At 37.6% G+C, this 21979-nt stretch overlaps 1 protein-coding gene across 2 annotated transcripts; it reads left to right on the forward strand.

Moving 5' to 3' along the window:
• Window positions 1-1917: 1917 nt before the first annotated feature.
• Window positions 1918-21979, forward strand: LOC118203512 (uncharacterized). Of its 2 annotated transcripts, none has more exons than XM_035376101.2 (2): window positions 1918-2011; window positions 21200-21979. In XM_035376101.2, exons 1-2 carry the CDS (start codon window positions 1957-1959, stop codon window positions 21505-21507), a joined length of 363 nt encoding a protein of 120 aa, XP_035231992.1. In that variant the 5' UTR covers window positions 1918-1956; the 3' UTR covers window positions 21508-21979. The 2 variants fall into 2 exon arrangements, 1 of the variants encoding a protein (XP_035231992.1); XR_015042251.1 differs by lacking the exon at window positions 1918-2011 and adding an exon at window positions 6828-7002.

The raw sequence follows: 21979 nt of genomic DNA on the forward strand, positions 1-21979 counted from the left end.
CTCTGCTGTTTCAAATGTAAACGAGCAATGGCCGCCATCAAAAAAAAATTATTAGGCTTAGCGGCACTTAAATAACTTTAAAATTGTTGATAATTTTAAAAATATTGCATACAGATTTACTAAAGGCATAAAAACCTTAACCGGAAGATAAGAACAACATAATTCAATCATTTTTAAAGCCAAAAATGTACAATTTACAAACATATAAGAGTAAAGAAACTGAGATCACTGAGCCGGGTAACAGAGTGAATATATATATAAATACATTTATATACGTTTGGCGGGGCCGATTGCAACCAACGACGTGCACATCTATATGTTATAGTAGTCCTATATACAAAATTTCAACGTTCTGAGGCTACTCGTTTTTGAGTTATGCGAGATACGTTCGTACGTAGGTACGTACATACGTACATACGCTCGTACAGACGCCACGCAAAATTCTCTTCAGAATTCATTTTAAAGTAGTTTTATAATTTTTTTGGAGGAAGAGTCTTTTATTCTGTCCGTACGTACAAATATCACGCTATAACATCGTTAAATTGCATTCGAAAGCGGTCAAAATGGATATTGTCGTTGAAATATGCTGCCTGAAACTTTTCGCGATTACATTACTTCCTTTTTACTTCGTACAAGGAACTAAAAATGGTAAACAATGAAAAGGGAAAGGCTATAAAACATTTGCAGTTTTGCATTGACGTTACTGTTATAAAAATAGTTTGTTTTTTTAACTGTCTTTCATAGACCCGCAATAAAGGAAAAAATAAACAATTTCATCCTTTGAATTATAAAGCAATAAAAGCATTTGTTTTGAAAAATAAAGCAACAAAAGCATCCATTTAATGTAAAGCATTAGTTTAAGTTTTTATTTAAAATTTCACTGTCAAAAGATCCTCCATAATTAAAATGCTTCCTTGAGCCGATCCACTATTGAAACTTTTCTTGGAAATGGAAAAGACGTAATTTTTATGCTTGCTTAAAGCGCCATCCAGAAAACAAACAAAAAACTAATAAAATAAAATCTGAAAGTTTTCATATTTACGCACATATAAATACGCCCATATAAATTTCGAGATTAACGTATATAAATTTCATGTAACATATATAAATTTCGAACACATAAATTTCGAGAGAATTTCGACTAGCTCCACTTTGGACTAAAAATTTTTAAAAACAGCATATCTTTAGAGTTGCTGATAAACAGCCTCGCGAGCTGGAGATAAAAGTGTTTTATTCCCTACAGTGTTGCCACTGCTCGCTTTGAAACTATTGACTTTTTAATCAAAAATTCGTTGAAGTTTTACAACATATAAAACGGACAATAAAACAAATTCCAAATTTAGGTTTCCAAGCGCCCAGATTGGGGTGGAGGGCTATGTTATTCAGAATTTGTTGACTCTAGGTATCATTGCTTTTTCAGCATGCCAGAAACTTAGATACAAGATTCTTCAATATTTAGCTTCTTTAAATATAATGCAGGTTGATAATATTTGGCTGTAACAATTTGAAAAGTAATACAGCCATTTAGAGTGATTCAACACAAAATGCCGTTTCGAGACTCATAGCACTTTTAGGCTAACGTCCATTTGGACCAACAGAAGATTCGAAGTTATTTCCAAGAAATAGAAGAAAAGCAGGGAGACCGAAGAAGTAGTTTCTTTCAACAAAAAGTTAATAAACATCTTTTATCAAGATAATTGAAATTAAGAACCAGAAAAAAGCTAACCCGTTATCGCATCCTATAAAGCCAGTTATTAAATATATACTGTATAAAAAAAAGTGCGTAGAATAAACCTTAATGAAATGTTTCCATCAACTACTCTCTTGACTTATCATCATTCTTTCTTCGTTTTCAGTTAGGAAATCGGTTTTTTTTATTTTGTTTTGTAATTTTCTCTCTACGGAACTTATATAAGTAATTCAGTCGATATCCGATGACAGAAAATACTCACGAAAATGAGGACACTGAGTTTTGGAATTCTCACTATCGTCTGTGTGCTCGCATCTGCAGGTGACGCTTTTGTATTTTTGAAATTCGTAAAGTAGTTCATTCTTTCTTACTTACTGCTCAAAGAGAAAAAATATGAAAATAGTTTAAGCTGCCGGATAAATCTCATGTTTTTATATTATTGTGCTGTTATTTTAGGTATTATATTTATGTCGTATACATACTGGCACTTGAAATGTTTTTAGCTTTGAAGATGTTGTTTCAAACTCGTAGACGTTTTAAAAATGTTCCGCCTTTTTGCATAATCTGAATCATAGTATTTAAAGACTCTTTAAAAAGAAAATGAATTTTACAATCAAACTTATACTAAAATCGTGATATTATAAAAGTAAATTAATAAAGATTTTTGAAATTTTTATTTAATGGCTTTCAATAAAATTTAATTTCTAAAACAGAAAAAAAAATATTACTGCATAATATTCACTTATAAGATAATTATCTAAGAAACTGATATACTTATAAGTGATTTCGTTTTTTCAAGAACAGAAAGTATTAGTGATTAAAATCAAAAGCAATGTTTTAACATTTGAAGTACCATATTATTCCGGCATATATAATTTCAAACTACATTTATTAATTCACCTATAATTTCAAACTACATTTATTAATTTTTGTATATATTCTTATTATAGTACGCACCCTTTCCTTTACGAAGACTCATGAAAGATACATGACGATGCTCTTATCTTCTGAAGTCATTGATTCGAAAAATTTTCCCAGGTGATTGGACAATGGCATACTGGACTGACAAGCGAAAAGGGGAACAACACGCGTGTGGGGACGAATGCTTCACGGAGTAAATATTTCAGAAAAGAGAGTGGGTTGTATTAAATGCAGATATGCACAAGAATCTTATTCTAGGGTTTCTAGAAAAAGGGGTTAGAATTTTGGGTAAGAATGCACTTCCGACCCAAAAGAATTCGCGGAATCAGGAGTCGGATGTTTTATCTTTTTGTCGTGACTTCAAGCCGTGATTTTGAAGTGAATATAGAAAGAAATAGAAATTGTGCTGCAGCAAAGATGTAAAGTGTTGGTGAAAGATAGAACACATGAGAATTATTTATTTATGAATCAGAATAATAATTACAGTGAAGATTAAACAGAATTCGATAGTATGTGTGAAGACATAACGGACGAACTTTTCATATTATCCGATAATGAAAACTTTTAAGTTCATAGGATACACTGCGGAAAAAAAAAGGGACAGTTCAATTTCAATACTAACAAATTAATAAATTGGAATTCCAACATATCCAAAAAAAGTAATTAACAATACAATAATAAATCAAATTCAACGAATTAAAAATATCTGCACAGATACAATAGATCTACATTGCGAAATTTTGCTCCTTATTAAAATTCTCAAAAATAATCTAATACCCAATCAATTTATTAATCATTGCCTTAAAAGAACAGGCGTTAAATACTCACTCTAAATAACTTAACTGATAGGGATATGATAATTTGTTCCTAAACCTGAGAAGACGGTATAAGTTGAATGACTATAAGTTGAAGGATTTGTATATAGTGTAATTACTCAGCTGTATATAATGTACAAAGCTAATCGTCTTCAAACTTATGCTGTCACTAAAAAAATGGGCCTATTTCATAATCTTTAGTTTGTCAAATAGCTCTTTGACAGTGAAAATTCCTTTTTGCCTTTCTTAAATTCTTAATCGTTTCGACACACGAAAATTAGCCAGAAATTAATTAATTTCCATTCACTAGTATTTTCAAAAAAATTTTAACAGACGGTTTCACTGAAATAAGAACTCCACAGAATACATCCCTCAAGAATTCCTAGTCCCACCCACTACCATAAATTACTTCACACAAGTCTTACCGACTGATATTATTCAAAGCCCCCGCTGCCGCTAAAGAATTTTCGATGCTTTTTCTGGCCTTTATATCTTCATGTACATTCACTTTTCTTATTATATTTTTTTTTTATTTTTTGATTAGTTTTTACAAAGTTTGCGTTATTTTTCTTATATTTTGTAGTTTTCTAATGTTTTAAATTCTATTTCATAATGACAATCCCCAATGTTTAATTTTTACAAATAATATTGAACTCAAATGCATAAACACGAGGGTGTCGGGGGACGGTTACTCGAGCATTATCAAATTTTACTGCAGAAATTGCTTTTCACTCAAAATTGAATTAGCTAAAATGCTTAATTGGAATGAGTTCTTTGGATATCAGCTTTGGTTCATAATCCCTTCTATTCACGGAAATATTTGGCCCGACTTGAATTGCCGGTTTGGCTTCGCCTTAGTGCTCGAGTAAAGGACGAAACACCTTCCTATTTATTTCTTAATTATTGTTCATTGAACGGGAGTTGGTTTGTTCCCCTTGAAAAGTCAACTAATTTCCGATCAATGACAATGATTACATGCATTTAATTTAATTCTTGCCTTTAATTTATTCCTTTTACAATTGAAATTTTGTTATTCGTGATTCAATTCCAGTCCCCGTTAAAACATTTTTAACAATTTACATTCAAGTTACTTCAAAACATCTTTCAAAATAGAACTTACTAAGTATGGATTCACTCTTTTAAGCTAATTCTACTATAATTAAACTTAGGAGATAATATAATCAATATTATTTAGTAAATAAATTATTGTTAACTTACTTTGCAGCAATTGCGCAAGTAGTAGAATAACTTGTTTTCGCACTAAATGAATTTAAGATCATACAACATATATTAGAACAATGCTATATATAAATCTGATATATATCCTAAGTCGCGCTTTCGAGACATGTAAAGCGCAAGTTGAATTTCGTCAATCGGCCCATTAGAACGGGAGCTATAGAACTGCCTCTCCCCTTTTTTTCCCGCATTGTAAGTCATTTCTTTTAAATAAACAGCATTCAGCTGCATGTAAAAATCTAATTTTTATAGACTGGTTTTTCCCTTATTTTTATTCCAACATTTTTATATCTGGCTTATAACGCGCATCTGTGAATTTCGGTTCTTATTTTTTCTATTTAAAATAGGCTTTATGTAGGACTATACGGTTTTCCATAAACACCCATAAAAATGAAAAAATATCAAATTCTTTATATTAGCTGACGTAAAAAGAATTAGTCTATACTAATGATATCTAATAAATGATATCAGAAATATGTTTGGTTACTGGTGATGAAAAGGTTTATAGGATGTATCTATTATATTTTATGCCATTAAATTCTAAAACGTGCCCTTTTATATCCAAATTGTGTCAATCAAAGAAAGTAAAAAATAATAAATTATTAAAAAGTAAGAATTTTGTTTTTAAATTGTTGGATTTATTATGTAATATACAGCTTTAATATGAAGTTATGTATTTAAGGCCGATTAAAAATGCAGCAGCTTTAAAATTTTACCATTTGACTGGTCACCTCGATAAAGAAGAGTGTAATATAGTATCCATGTGTGTATGTATGTGTGCTACGTGTATGTCGCTCAGAGCAAAGACAGAGGAATGTAGAGGTGTGAAATTAGGCTCATGTATTGTCTGGACAGCGAAGGTGTGTACCTCCAATCTTTTCCTTCAAAATTCAATTTAGGCCTTTTTTTAATATTAAAACGATTTTTTTCTCAAATTGTCCTGCGTATTTTTGGTATGGAACAAACTGATAGTCTCACATTTTCACTATTTGCATCTCCCAATGCAGTTAAAAGAAAATTTGTTTTAATGAATTTTTTATTTTATTTTATTTATTTATTTATTTATTTGGAATGACTAACATAACTTCTGAATCTGGGATAATTTTTCGATAATGGTTTGATTTTTTTTCAGATCAATTATAGTTTCAACACATAAAAATGCATCTCTTACAGAGCAAACTCTTCGCTTTACTTTAAAACAAAAATAACCAAAATACATGAATTATACGATTTCCTGCATTTTTTACTTTTTTGTACGAAGAAAGGAAGTACTGTAATCGCGAAAAATTTCGAGTTTCATATTTCAACGAAAATATCCATTTTTTGCATGACATCTATATACGGGCTCAATAAAGGACTATTTTTTCTAAAATGGAATTTAAAATGGATTCAAAAAGGATTATTGTCGTGATTTAAAAGCGAGCAATAGCAAAACTCTACGGAGAGAAAAAAAAAAAAAAAAAAAAAACACCTTTTTATCTACAGCGCGCGGAACTGTGTATCTGAAATTCTAAAGATATATTCATTTTAAAATTATTTTGTCACATTGCTATTGAACAGAATGTTATGGTTTAAGTGCAAAGAACATGATTTTTAATAAATAAAAGTAACACACAAAATGTTAAAAAAAAAACGCCTCTTTCCACGTAATTTAAAATCTGAAACCTTTCATATTTTTTTAATGTCTTTAGTTAATTTGTATGTAATAGTTGTAGAATTAACAACAATTTGAAAAGTGGAGCTAAGACTAATGTTGAGGGAATTGTTTACATATATGAAATCCTTAGTAATACAGGGACTTGATTCAGGAGGAGCACCAACTTCAGTGTCACTCTGCCCAGTGGGGCGAAACGTGTACTTTAAATTTGTTGCATCCAAATTATTGTCTTCTTGCCCTTTGGCCAACTTGCTTGTTTTGGCGTAAAAATTCTAACTTTATTTGCAAAATATTTTTTAATTGTTTTTAACTGGTGTTTTAGTTTTTCTGTATTTTATAATTTTTAACAAAGATGCTTTGAATTTTTATGTATTTTTGAATGCCGCGGAGAGAGAATTGAACTGAACAAACGAGGAATTATCTCTAATGAAATTCGACGAAACAGGTTTAAATGAAGTGCAGCAAAAAATATTATATGTAATTCAATAAGCCGTACATTCGGTATCTACATCAGATTTTTTTTCATAATAGTATATCGTGAAAAAATTTCTTCGCTTCGAGACTTCAACCGCTGTCGCCGAGGAAACGCAGATATATGATTCGACGCAAAAAAGTCATGTGAGTGAAACGGTAATTAAAATGACTCTACGTTCGTTTCTTTCACGGTGTTGTGGGCGTGACAGGTATGAAATATTTTAAAATTAGTTGCTATGAATTTCATTCGTTTTAATATGAGCGTAAAAAATAAACATTAAGACAAAGAGTAAGAAAAAACTTTTAAGTTCTTGCTGACAATTTATTCTTTGGGAATTTTGTAAGTTTATACACGTACTTCTCGACCAAGTCGATGTTTTTAAAATAAGTTCTCCAGCAAAACTTTTCATGCTATTCTTTTGTGCCACGTTTGACTGCATATTTCATTAAATTGTGATGAAAAATAGGCTTAAAAATATCTACAACCAAACAGCAATCAGGTTTTTAAATGACATAACAAGTTTTGTTTCGTTTTATGCTGATATTCATGTGAAAATTAGGAATTTTCATCAGTAATATCAGGTTTAAGTAAGTAATCACAAAGACATAACAATGCATTCCTTATTGTTATGCAGAGTGTTTTTTCATATAATTGTATTCAGTAATTAATCAGAAAGACATGGCAGTGCATTCCTTGTTGTTATGTAGAGTGTATTTTAATATAGTTTCATTCAATTTATAAGATATTTTCCCCCTCCTTTCTGCATACCTTCGTGGAGTAACGGTAGCAAACTCCGCGTGTATTCGAGAGGTCCAGGCTCGAGTCCTGGCAAGGGCATTGTTCACTTTTCACATTTCCTGCTTGGGGAAAAAAAACTAATGTCTCTACAGTGGCGCCCGAACGAAAAGGTGGTGGACGATGATTCTTTACCACCAGGATTTGGCCACTGCGTCCCTTAATCCCCCACTCGCCCTTTAAAAGGGGAGTATATAAGGTTTCTTCTCACTCCTTTCTGCATGCCTTCGTGGTGTAACGGTAGCACGCTCGGCGCGTATTCGAGAGGTCCAGGTTCGGGTCCCGGCGAGGGCATTGCTCATTTTTCACATGTCCTGTTTCGAAAAAAACCTTATGTCTCTACAAGTTAATATTTTCACATTTGAGTAATTAATAAGAAAAACATGACAATGCATTCCTTACTGTTATGTAGAGTGTATTTTTATACAATTTTTTTAGTAACTTCAAGTTTAAGTAATTAATCAAAGACATAACAGTGCATTCCTGTCTGCTATGTAGAGTATTATTTTTATATAGTTTTATTCAGTTAGTAATTTCAGATTTAAGTAATTAATCAGACATCAAAATGCATCCCTTACTGTTATGTAGAGTGTTTTTAAATAGTTTTATTTAGTATCCTGTCTGTTAAACAGAGTTATTTTTATATAGTTTTATCAGATTTAAGTAGTTAATCAGAAAGACATGACAATGCATCCCTTACTGGTATGTAGAGTGTTTTTATATAGTTTTATTTAGTATCCTGTCTATTATGCAGAGTGTTTTTTTCATAGTTTTATTTAGTAATTTCAAATTTAAGTAATTAATTAGAAAGACATGACAATGCATCCCTTACTGGTATGTAGAGTGTTTTTATATAGTTTTGTTTAGTATGCTGTCTGTTATGCAGGGTGTTTTTTATATAGTTTTATTTAGTAATATCAGATTTAAGTAATTAATCAGAAAGACGTGACAATGCATGTAGAGTGTTTTCATAACATTTTATTAAGCTGAATTCTCCTGATTATTTGTTAGATGAAATGTTTCATTTAAATTTTAATTCTTTATTTATCATGTAAAGTGTTATTCTTCCGTAGTTTTATTAATTTCTTTTATCCAAGTTGTAATTCCTTATTGTTATGTAAGGTATTTTTCTACATAGTTTAATTCAGCTAAGTGGAGCTGCTTATTATAATAGATATTTAACTAGGAAATTTAGTCTTCCATTGTTCGAGATTTTAAACGATGACAAAATCTAATTTCTAAATCAAGCAAAATTTTTAACAAAGTGTGAAACGGTTCAGATTTTAAGAATCGCTTAAAAGAGCTCTTAAAGTTTGATATGGTTTATTAATAAATATTATGGATAGAGATGGCCGATGTGGAATAGTGAAACATATTTTAGGAATTTTTTCAAACTTAGAGGAGATAATTTTTTCATTATTCCTTCCTCATTCAGGCCCGCCAGCACGGTAAGTAGCTATTTTAACTTAGAGGAGATAATTTTTTCATTATTCCTTCCTCATTCAGGCCCACTAGCAGCCTAGCGGTAAAGTAGCTGAACACCGATAGTTCGGAAAGAGGTTCGACTCCGACGAACGGACGGGTTGCATGGGCGTTTTTGTGGCTTTCCTAATGTGTAACGTGTATTCAAGCCAGTTAGTTCTCCACAAAGGCGTCCCTCCCTTTAGGAAAATAGCCCTCGAGTGCTTTCCCATAATTAAATAAAGCAAACCGAACTCTTCCTCATTCAAGAGACAAAAAATATTTAAATAAATTACATAAAAGTAATTTTTAAATTATGATTTCAGATAAATGCACTAAAAATCAAAAACTTATTTTTTGCTACCTTAAGCCAGCTGGTATTTATGTTACCAAAAGAAAAAAAACAACGAAAATGCCCATGCAGCTAGCTTGTTCGTAGGGAACTGAACCATTTTCAATTCTATGTATGAATTGCATTTACGTGGCCCGTTATTTTTAACATTTTTCCGAATGACGTCTTCCAAAACATTGTCACACACTGAAAATACCCATGTAGCAGAATTTCAAGACATATGTCGTTTTAATATAACCGGTTACAGTTAGCTGCAGTTTGCTCTTTCAGAAATGCAGATAAAATTTTTATTGCTTTTAATGATTTATTATTATTTATTGAGCAAACTGCATTTCTGAAAGAGCAGTTTGCTCTTTCAGAAATGCAGATAAAATTTTTATTGCTTTGAATGATTTATTATGGCAGGAGGATTAACTTTTAACAAGTAGTCACTATTTTTGAGAACAAAATTTAAGGCAGGAATTATGGGATTTTTAAAATTAAAGTTAAAATTTTGAAAATAGAGATACAGTCAGATAGAGAAACTGATAGGCAGACAGACATGATATAATATGACGGACGCAGCTCGACCCTCCTGGCAGACTTTACGTCGCCCTACGGCCTTTTTTCGGGCTGCGCTAGAGCAAGCTAGAAACAACACTTTCAACAAACAGATATAAAAAACATAACTAAAAAGAAAATTAAAATTAAAATAGACATATAGACATTAGATGGATAGATTATCGATTTGGGGGTTCTTTGGCAGCATACACTAATCCCAAACTTCTGCAAGCTTGGGGCGATTAATTGCTTCCTCTGAGAAGAACTACGAAGTATTAAGAAGGTTTTAAAACAAACCTTTTTAATAAATCGGAACTGGAACATGAATGCACATCTCGTGCTTGATAAATCAGCCAACCACCTGTGACGACGGAGCATAAGTAACAGCCAACTTCTATATTATAAACCAATTCTAGTAGCCAAAGGCTGCACAACTAATTTAATGCGAAGTTGGCTCAAAACTACTCACCAACGTAACAATTTAAATGTCGACAATTATAATTCAAAATCGAAGACTACAATTTTATCTGAGTTAGCGAAATCTAATAACGTGGCCTCGAGAGGAAGAAACACGCTCTGACTTACAATTAAAAAAAACCTCAGCTTAAACACTCTGAAACTCAATTTGCATTCTGGTTAAGGAAACGAGAAGTGACAGTTAAGATCTAAATCATAAAGTAAGTGGTTATGTAAAAGTATAACAGCCTTACAAGAAACATAAACATTGCAATAGAATACTTCTTTTCATGTCTATAGCTGTCAAACTGAAGCCCGGTGGCGCAGTGGCTAGCGCGTCGCGCAGCAGCATCCTAAGTCCGGGGTTTGATCCCCGGGCCAGGCAAGGTTGACTCAGCCTTTCTTCCCTTGAGTGGGTCGATAAAACAAGGAGCAAGTTCGCATGGGGACGAAGCACCGGGGGCGTCCTGCGAGAAGCTGGCCACTTGTCCAGGACATATACTCACGCTTTCCCGGGGCCCATGGTCTAGAAAGCAGATATCAGGACATTGCGGGCCATGGCTCTCTATGGGCTGTTTGTGCCACCGAATTTAGTTTTAGTTTTAATTTAGCTGTGAAATTTCAAACCCTTACGCTTTCTTCATAAATAAATCCTGTTGCGTGCGCACGAGTTCGTTATGAAATGAATGCACAAGTCCGATGAAAAATGAACAAAAATTTATTATTATCACAACAAAAATGCTTAAATTTTCTCAAATTATCATGCAGTATTATAATATCTCACAGTAGTTATCTTTTAACTACTCAAATGTCCAATAGAACGTAATTCAAAACAGCTAAATAACGCTAATCCGCGAATTCGCTACAATCAACAAGAGCAGTTTTCTAAACAACAACAAACTAAGCAACTACTACGAACTGAGACGTTTTCCTCCTTTTATAAGATTTTAAAATCACGCGCTAGAATTTTCCAGTACTTTCTCGAAATCAAAAAGAGATATTTATTTATTTAATGCACGCGCTCTTGTATTTTCAATTTTCCGGCTTAGCTTTCTTTTAATATTCGTCACGCGCTGCACTGCGCGAGAAATAAAACCATTTAATTTGTAATTGAACTAACATTAGCTTTTTAAATACCAAATTCGTAACACTGACCGCTTCCCAAGGACTGCACGTCCCGGGCAGTACAATCCCTGGACAGGAAGCTAAACTTACAACTGTGGCATAAATGCAACTGAGGCATAAACATTACATCACAATATCAAACAACATGAACAATAAATGCAATAACTAACTTAAATCAAATGCTATCAAATACTAAATACAAAACAAATACTAAATACAAATTAAATCAAATATACATTTAAAAACAAAAAGGACCATGGTCTTATACTATTTACAATTATTTACATTACGTACTATGGCCATAGTAATGAGCTAACCTGTCGTAATGAACGACTTTAGGTTTAGAGTTCGAAGACTTACGAATCCGAACCACGACGTCATTCAGCCTATTTAGGACAGTGTACGGGCCATCCCAAGGTGACTGTAATTTCGGACAAAGTCCTTTCCGTCGAGTCGGATTCCACAACCACACCTTGTCTCCTTCGTGGAATTGATGTTCAGTAGCTCTTGTGTCGTAGCGGGTCTTCATCTTCTCCGTCGCCAAGTTGACTCTCTCTCGTGCAAAGTTGTGCATCACTTCAAACCGGGCCTGGAGATCTTGAATATATTCCTCAGACGATGAAGGAGAATCCGGAGGGCGACCAAACAATAAATCACAAGGCAGACGAAGGTCACGACCGAAGAGCATCTGTGATGGGGAATAGCCGGTAGTCTCGTGAACAGCACTGCGGTAAGCCAGTAAAAAGAGTGGTAATTTCTTGTCCCAGTCCTGCTGGTTTCTGAAAACCACTAATGAGAGGTTATTAAGGATGGTTCGATTGAACCTCTCTACCATGCCGTCCGACTGGGGATGTAATGGCGTCGTTTGGGTTTTGTCAATGCCGAGTAGTTTGCATAGTTCTTTGATTACTACCGAGGTAAAATTCCTTCCTTGATCGGAATGTAACTGAAGAGGCACCCCGAACCTGGAAATCCAGTGCTGTATCATCACCTCAGCTACTGTAACAGCCTCTTGATCAGGAATAGGATACGCTTCAGGCCACTTGGTGAAGTAATCAATGACAACGAGTATGTATTTGTTACCATCAGCAGTTCGTGGCAGAGGTCCCAAGATGTCAAAGGCGATACGTTCAAACGGCGCACCTACGTTGTAACGTTGCAGCTTGCCTCGGCTGCGTTTCCTCGGTCCTTTCCGACCTGCACAGGCATCGCAAGATCGGCACCACTTTTGCACGTCATCCTTTGCATTATTCCACTAAAATCGCTCAAGAACTCTCTGTAAAGTCTTCATAATTCCAAAGTGACCTCCTGTAGGGCTGTTATGTAGTTCTTTGAGGACATCAGGAATCCGGGATCTTGGAAGTATCAGTTGCCATCGGAACGTCTTCCCATCATCCGACTCGAATTTCCGGTATAAGACGCCGTTTCGAATGTGAAGTGAATCCCAGAGTGCCCAGTATTGTTTTGTTGTAGGACTACAGATAGAAATGTCCTGCCATGTAGGTTTTCTGTTTGATGACTCTATTAAATCAAGTATGGGTTTAATGTCGCGGTCTTCCAGCTGGTCTTTCCTGACTTCATCATCACTCCACGGGTCTCGATCAGCCGATGTTGTAATTTGTCTTGCGACCGGAGTCAGCAGCTCGTATTTCGCTTCCACCCTGGAACAATATCGGCAGCTTTCTGGGCAAGGTCTTCTAGACAGGGCGTCGGCGTTCCCGTGTGATGATCCCTTTCGATGACGGATAGTGATGTCATATTCTTGGAGTCTCTGTATCCACCTGGCTATTTGACCCTCAAAATTCTTGAAATTCAAAAGCCAGGCTAATGAGGCATGGTCCGTGCGGAGGAGGAATTTTCTGCCGTATAGATAATGATGGAAATGTTCTACAGCTTTGACTATGGCGAGCAACTCTTTCCTGGTGACACAGTAATTCCTCTCCGGTTTAGACAGGCACTTGCTCCAGTACGCTACTACACGTTCTTGGCCGTCTATTTCTTGGGACAAAACCGCACCGACACTTTCATTGCTCGCGTCCGTGTCGAGAATAAATGGTCTGTCGAGCTGAGGATACGTCAGGATTGGAGCAGATGTTAAAGCTTCCTTTAAGTTGTTAAATGCATCCTCGCATTCTTTTGTCCACAAGAACGTTTGCTTGCTCTCTGTCAGCTTGTGAAGGGGTCTTGCGATGGAAGAAAAGATAGGTGCAAAGCCTTAGGAAGCTTCTCAGCTGATGGACATTTTCGGGACGTGTCCAGGATTTCACCGCTGATACCTTTTCAGGATCCATACGTACACCTTCCGCAGAGATGACATGTCCCAGATAAGTCACTTCCTTTCGGAACAATTTGCATTTAGCGGGACTCAGCTTCAGATTGGCTTCTTTCAGTTTCTGAAGCACCTTCCTAAAATTTTCTAAATGTTCTTGAAAACTCTTTCCGACGATGATGATGTCGTCCAGGTATATCAGGCAGGCTTCGTAGGAAAGGCCTTTCAAAACAGTCTCCATAAGACGTTCGAATGTTGCCGGCGCATTACACAGTCCAAACGGCATCACCTTGAATTGCCAAAGCCCTTGTCCCGTAGTAAATGCCGTCTTTTCTCTGTCATCAGGGTCTATTTCTACCTGCCAATACCCACTCTTTAAATCAAGTATTGAGAACCACTTGCTTCCAGAAAGAGTGTCCAAAATGTCGTCAATTCTAGGAAGAGGGTAACTGTCTTTCTTCGTAACCTCATTCAACCGGCGATAGTCAACGCAAAATCTTGTTGAGCCGTCTTTCTTTCTGACAAGAACGATGGGAGATGCCCATGGACTTGCTGAAGGCTCGATAACATCGCTTTCTTCCATATCCTTTAAAAGTGTTCGTACCTCTTCCTGGTTAGCAAACGGTAGGCGTCTTGGATGTTGCTTGATCGGGTGATGATCGCCGGTATCGATTCTATGTTGTGTCAAACTAGTTCGACCCACGTCAGAAGACGAGCGGGAGAAAACAACTTGAAGATCTTTAATGACGCGTTCGGCAGCATTCTTCTCTTCATCATTTAATTGCGCATTCTGCAATAACTCCGATGTAATGCTCTCTGAGGACACGGGTTCTGGGATGTTGCTCTTTCTTTCAACGCTGGTTACTGGAGTACATGCTGCAACCACGTCGCCTTTCTTAATAACTCTCGCCTTCTCAGTTACATTGGCAACTCTCACAGGAATAACCATTCTCGATAGGTCGACGAGTGTTGAGGCTACTAGTACTCCTTTCGGGCTATTACAGTTATTGGGATATTCTATGATGCCGTAGCGAAAATCTCTGTTTTCGGCTATAGATCCAGGGAGTAAAATTTCTGTTCTTGCCGGTATTGTGATATTGTCTTGTGCTATGATTCTGTGGACAGATTTAACTTCTTCATTATTAATTCCAAATAACGTTATGTCCTCAGACGCAGAATGCAATTCATTATTTTTAAAGTCCAAGGAAAAATTATATTTCCTTAAAAAGTCTAATCCGAGTATGCAAGGATCTGTAACGTCTGCTACATATGCCATGTGATGGTAAGCGGCACTTCCAAACCTGATATTAACGTTCACTTTCCCCGCGATATCGATCTTCTCACCGGACACAGTCTGGAGGGTAACGCAGGGCGGCGTCCAGATAAGTTTGCTTCCCAATTGTTGAGCCAAATCTTTTCGGATGATGGTAACGTTGGCTCCTGTATCTATTGTCATATTGCAGGGAACTCCATTAATATGTCCTATTATAAAAAGTCCATTACTGCCGCCTCTCACTGCAGAAATCTGAAGCGCTTTAAACTGGGGCTTTTCATTATCTGGCAACCTCCGCCCCACGAGATGGCCACTAATTAGTTTCCCTGCTGCTTGCTAGGAGCGGTCCTAACATCCATGCCCTGGGGTGTTCTGCAGTTTCGTCGTATGTGTCCTTCAGCACCGCAGTTCCAGCACTTAACGGTCGGTTTCTTATCACCAATATTCCGTCTCAAGGCGTTGAGTTGTCTAGTTAAATCGTCTAGACGAAGCAGTGACTTGATTCTCTGGCTGCTGGACTTGAGGAGCTCTCACGGGGTGGCGGTCTCGACGAGTGGCTTGCTGGGCTGCCTCGAATTTCATGGCGTACACTAAAGCGCTTTTCAAATCTTTAACATCCGCCATTCGTAGAGCCTTCTGTATTTCGGGATCCCGGATGCCCTCGATAAAGTACTGCAGGGACAGGATTTCCCTCGTTTCTCTCGGGCACTCCGTAAAGGCGAGGTGGGACAGCCTTTCAACATCTGTGGCGAGTTCCTGGAGTGATTCGGTGGGCTTCTGTTGACGGGATTTTAATTGAAGCCTGCTGTAGTCTTTTAAACATTTCTCGCCAAAGCGCAGCTCCAATGCGCCGGATAAAGCTTCGAAGTCAAGTCTAAGGTTTTCTGGAAGCGTCTGCAGGATATCCGCTGCGTCTGCTCTCAGAGAAGCGGCGAGATGGCAGGCCTTAGTTTGGGAATCCCATCCATTCGCATCCGAAACGATAGAAAATTGTGTTTTATACACTTGCCAGGATGTCTTCCCATCATATGGGGATAGCTTCAGAGATGGACGAGCAGGCATCGGTAAGAATTTAAAACCCTCAGAATTGCTTCTTTCGTTCGCTATGCTCTTCTTTAAAGTGTCAACTTCTTTCGCAACGGCTGAAACCCTATCATCAATTTGTTGCTCGACGGCAGAAACTCGCTCTTCTATATGGTCTTTTACAGAAGAAACTCTTTCTTCTATTTCTTCTTTCACCGAAGAAACTCTTTCTTCAATTTGACCTTTTACGGAAGAAACTTTTTCTTCAATTTGCCCAACTTTATTTTCAACCACATCTATTCTGCCTTCCATAGCATCGAATTTGGTTTCCATTATGCAGGCAATTTCTCTTTTCATTTCGTATTGACTTTCTTCAATCTTTACTTGTACGGCTTTTATTTCGTCTTTAAAAGTTAATTGACCAGCTTGAATGGCCTTCATCTCTTCCTTAACGCATTCTTGTCCCGCTTCAATCCTTTCCTGATTAGATTTCATATCTTCTTTCAACGAGGCAAAGGCTGAGATCAACTGCGTTAATTGCTCTTCCATCGCTCTTGTTATTGGCATTCAAATCCCACTTCTGACACCAAAAATTGTTGCGTGCGTACGAGTTCGTTATGAAATGAATGCACAAGTCCGATGAAAAATGAACAAAAATTTATTATTATCACAACAAAAATGCTTAAATTCTCTCAAATTATCATGCAGTATTACAATATCTCACAGTAGTTATCTTTTAACTACTCAAATGTCCAATAGAACGTAATTCAAAACAGCTAAAGAACGCTAATCCGCGAATTCGCTACAATCAACAGGTGACAGGTGACGGAGAACGGGGACGCCTGGTGTTTAACATAGGTAAACAGGCGTGTGTCCCGCGCTCTCCCCTATCTAGGAATAACAACTCCCTGGGGCCCCGTGAGGCTGCCTCGGGAGTTTATAATACAGATCTAAAGATCAATACATGGCCAAACAGGGCCTGAGGATTATTGTTTGACAATGGTTGCGTGACAATAACTTTGTGGGTGTGCATGGCTGTTGGAATAACACAGATACATAAAAATATACAAAACAAATACAAGAATAGATACATATACAGGCAAAAACAAACAAATTCTAACAGATACGAACATAAGGATGCATTGATATTAAGATAAATATGAAGAGAGACACATATGTAAGATACAAGAGTAAAAACAAGAGTAATAAATACTTATAAAGTCATATGTGTATTGCTGTTATCCTTGGGGTTGCAAATGTGCTGTGAGCACTTAAACACAGAGATGAAGCTATTAGTACCGGATGTCGAGTTATGGTGCCAGGAGTTAGTGTTAGAGTTCGCTGAAAGTACAGTCTGCACTATAGTTCAAATTTGCAAGCGTTCAGGCTACACTAAAGTTTAGTGTACACTGTGGTACTAATAGCACTAAATTTGGAATTTGGCACAGTCACTAAGTTTTAATGCAATTGCTATAGGTTGGTACAGTCACTACAGCGCAGACACTATGTTAGGCACAGTAATTTCAGTACACAGTCACAATGTTTGCACAATTACTATGACTGTGAACAAGTACGGTGTAGGTACTGATCTTCACTGATGTGTGCACTAGTGCTTAGGCATAGTCGGAGTTGGTGCATGATGTATACGTGCGGTGCAATTATTACGTGCAACCATTCATTGCAATAGGTTGGAAGGTGATGTAGGCATTCGAAGGCAGTTTGAGTTGACACAGTTGGTACTCTGCTAGCACACCGGTAAGGTAAGTTCTAAAGAAGATTGACGTGTGCACATAAAGTTGAAGGCTTGGTGGTGGGGAGCTTTTGTTTAACAACTTGTGGGGGTGGCCCCTGAGTGAAAAGCTTTTGAAAAGGTTGGATAGTCGGTAGGGGGGACGAAAAGATGATCGTGCTTAATCTATTGCGATGAGCAGATATCTTGGCCCATTGCCCCGATTTGAGTGATAGCTTTGCAGATTTTAGTTATGGCTGGCTTGTGAGTGATGATAAAGCGGTGGTACGCATCTCTGTTCATGGTTGGACATGGGAGGTGATGGTCTTTTGTCAGCTGGCTGGTGAAAAGATAGTGGTCTGGGTTGCCTGGGGCTCCACAGACGCATATATCTGTTGATGAGATGTTGTGCCTTTGGAAGTAGCTGGGGAATGGGCCGTGTCCCGTGATATATCGTGTTAGCGGAGCGATTGCGATGTGTCGATCCGTGCTGACTTTGGGGAAGAAATCGTAGGTGCGGCGGCCAGTTGTGCTATGGTTCCATTCCTCCTGCCATTGTTGGAGCCCTTTACTCCTTAGCTGTCCCTTTAGGTAGGAAGGTGGGGCTTGAAGGTGTATCTGCTGTGCATTTGAGTCGGTTACTGCCTGATTGATCAACAAGAGCAGTTTTCTAAACAACAACAAACTAAGCAACTACTACAAACTGAGATGTTTTCCTCCTTTTATAAGATTTTAAAATCACGCGCTAGAATTTTCCAGTACTTTCTCGAAATCAAAAAGAGATTTATTTATTTAATGCACGCGCTCTTGTATTTTCAATTTTCCGGCTTAGCTTTCTTTTAATATTCGTCACGCGCTGCACTGCGCGAGAAATAAAACCATTTAATTTGTAATTGAACTAACATTAGCTTTCTAAATACCAAATTCGTAACAATCCATTTGAACATTTGCATCTGCGACTGGCAGATATTTTACTGTATGTGTAAGGTATTTTCTCCCGCCTTAAGACGTGCCTTCTCGCCTCCCAGGGTCATTTATTGTACTCATTGAGATCTGCGGTCTGACAGTCTATACTCTGGATGTATAAAATACACGAGCCCGATTCCTACTACCTAAAAGGGTAGCCTATGCTATCCGAGAAGGTAGTGGCTTCGGCCATCCAAGTGGATGACCGACAGCCATTCTTTCATCGGTTTCAACAAGCTCTACACGACTAAACGATACTTTTATGATCCGCATCTCCTGGATTGGGCCCTTGGGTAGAGTTGCTCAGCCTGAGTTTCAGATTCCTTTGGAAACTTCTTCGGCTCAAAATGGAAAGCATACAGGGGTGAGCCGTGTCGGGCAGTATATAAGGGATGCACGCAGCACGTACTTAAGTTACGTACACTCACGTTTGTGAAAATTGCAACACCAAGAAGGAATCGTCATAATTGAATGCAATTTAATACACAGTTGAGTGGTAGTGGTACAAATAAATGATTAAATGTTCAAAGCAAACAAACAATAACAAGAGATCAGAATCAGTATTTTGTGTGGCCACCACGCGCCGCAATAAGTGCTGCTACACGACGTGGCATGGAGTCAAACAAAGTTTGAATGTCTGACTGAGGAAGAGCATTCCATATCGTTTGTACGCGTACCCAAAGTTCGTCTGCAGACGCAACAGGACGAGGATCACGAGCAAGACGCCGACCAATGACATCCCACACATGTTCAATTGGCGACATATCCGGGGAACACGCAGGCCAAGGAAGAAGCTGTACCTGCTGCGCTGCAAAGAAGGATTTAACAATCCGAGCAGTATGAGGGCGGGCATTGTCCTGTTGAAATACAGCGCCTGGCAAGCTTTGAAGGAAGGGAACAGCTTCGGGCTGTAGAACTTCACGGATATACCGGTTGCTGTTCAGATTGCCCACAATTCGTAGCAATTGAGATCGTCTATGATATGCTATGGCGCCCCAAACCATAACTCCGGGTGTTCGTCCACTGTGGCGTTCGATAATGCACTCCGGAAGGTGGCGTTCACCGGCATAGCGTCTGACACGAATGCGGCCATCATGGTACCACAAATTAAAGCGGGATTCGTCAGAAAACACGACATGCTGCCAATCAGCACGCCAGTCTCTATGCTGATTGGCCCATTGTAGCCGCAGGCGGCGATCGTCGTGCGTTAGGGGGATCCTGTATAAAGGAGTCCGTGCGCGCAGTCCACACTGCAGCAGACGTCTACGAATTGATGAAGCACACAATGAAACACCTGTAGCTATTGACCACAGTGCTGCCAATTGTCTAGAGGAAGCTGTACGGTCCGTCCGCGCCATGCGGACCAGGTGTCTATCATCGCGAGCTGACGTCACATTTCGGGGTCCACTCCCGGATTTCCGAGTTGTCCGACACTCGTCCGTCCACTGCTTCCAAACGCGCATCACTGTGCTGCTGTTACGCTGCACACGAGAGGCTACTGCACGATACGACAATCCAGCTTCACGAAGGCCGATGATTCTCCATCGTTCAAACTCTGTATGTTGTTCAAATCTCGCTCTCTTTCGTCGACGAGGCATAAGTACAGATTGAGTTAACGTTTACCACTAGCAGATAACCACCGATAACCATACACGCCTCGCTACAGCCGTCTATTTATTCGGATCCATCAGCCGTTCAGAGGGCGCTGCTCAGCATACGCATGCGCTACGGATTTGCAATTCTAATCATTTGCATATCATGCGCTACTTTGCATTTCCTGAAAATTTCAGCTCACTCGCGTAAGTCCTTCATGGTGTTGCAATTTTCACAAACGTGAGTGTATTTAGCGTGAGCCTGCCGTCGTGGTGTAATTGGACAGCTAGCAATCGGGAGGTCTGGAATTCAAATCCCTGAGAAAGCATCGCTGATTTGTCTAGTTTCTTGACTTCTAAGAACAATAGTGGTTTCTATCGTGGCGTCCGAACTAAAAAATGATGGACTATAATTCGTCATCTCCATGATTGGGCGATTGGGTCCCGTCTTTCGCGGTCACCCTTTAAGTGGGATAGAAAGTAACGCGCTTTCTTCCTACTTACGTGTGCCATCCTTGCGAAGAGGAAAGCATATCCTTCTAGCAATCGGGAGTGCTGAAGTTTGAATTCCAGCGATGGCATTTCACATTTTTCCTGTCTCCGAAATAAAATGCTTAATAGTCTTTATAGATCTTGCTCTCCCTTCCCTTTTTCCCTGTGTGTATGTTATATGTGTGTATGTGTATGTTAAAGGATGGATCTATGCAGAGATATCTTTCAGACTGCCATGTTAGAATATACTCTCAAATAAATTTGAGTTAACATTTCTGAGAAGTTTATGGATAATTAGAATCTAATCGGATATTTTTCTTTTTCTTTTTCAGCTGTTAATAGGGCATTCATAATTAAAGAGGAAAATCCCCATTCACAAGAAAGTTCTCTACTTGAAGTTAAACATCTTGATACTGAGACTGACAAATGGCTGAATAATTACCTCAGCGACAGCCAATCAAATGAAATTTCATCAAAATTCGAGGAGCATAAAAAACGGTTAAGAGCTATCCGTTCGATATTTGACGACTTTGACGACTTTGACGACGACACAGATTCACATTATGATAGAGATTATGATACTGATGATGACGACGACGAAGATTATAACGAAGATGAAGATGTTGATGACGATTACTAGACAGCATTTCATCAGACTCTCGTGCTTTTAAGTGTATATATAGAGAAAATATAGTTATAACTATGACTCAGGCGTAATATAATCAAATGTAATATTTCTGAAAAAGAATGAATCATTATTTATTACAATTGTAAATGATTGTTGATTGTTTACATGCATACAAAAAGTACCTGTAAATAGCAAAAATTTGCCTATATGAACAATGCCGGTATTTATATTGTTTCAACATCGTTTTGTTTGTTTCAGTACCGACTACATGAAATATAACCAAGTTCTGGAACTCCAGGGCACCAAAACTATGTTGGAAGTATATCATGCTGTTGTTTCATCAAGATCTTCTGCTTCCAGATTAATTATACCAACAAAGTCATCAGACGGGAGTCCTCACACAGTCGTAATTCGGAGTACAATTGTATACATAATAAATACAATTGTATCTTAAATAAAATTTGCTACTATGTATAAAATAATA

The sequence above is a fragment of the Stegodyphus dumicola genome, chromosome 7, assembly GCF_044657685.1.
Source record: "Stegodyphus dumicola isolate Sdum_Otavi_A_Nest chromosome 7, ASM4465768v1".
Lineage (NCBI taxonomy): Eukaryota > Metazoa > Arthropoda > Arachnida > Araneae > Eresidae > Stegodyphus > Stegodyphus dumicola.

Coding starts and splice junctions, on each gene's coding strand:
- LOC118203512 (XM_035376101.2), top strand. CDS start 1,957: ATGAGGACACTGAGTTTTGGAATTCTCACTATCGTCTGTGTGCTCGCA. Junction 2,012..21,199: donor CTGTGTGCTCGCATCTGCAG/GTGACGCTTTTG, acceptor TTTCTTTTTCAG/CTGTTAATAGGGCATTCATA.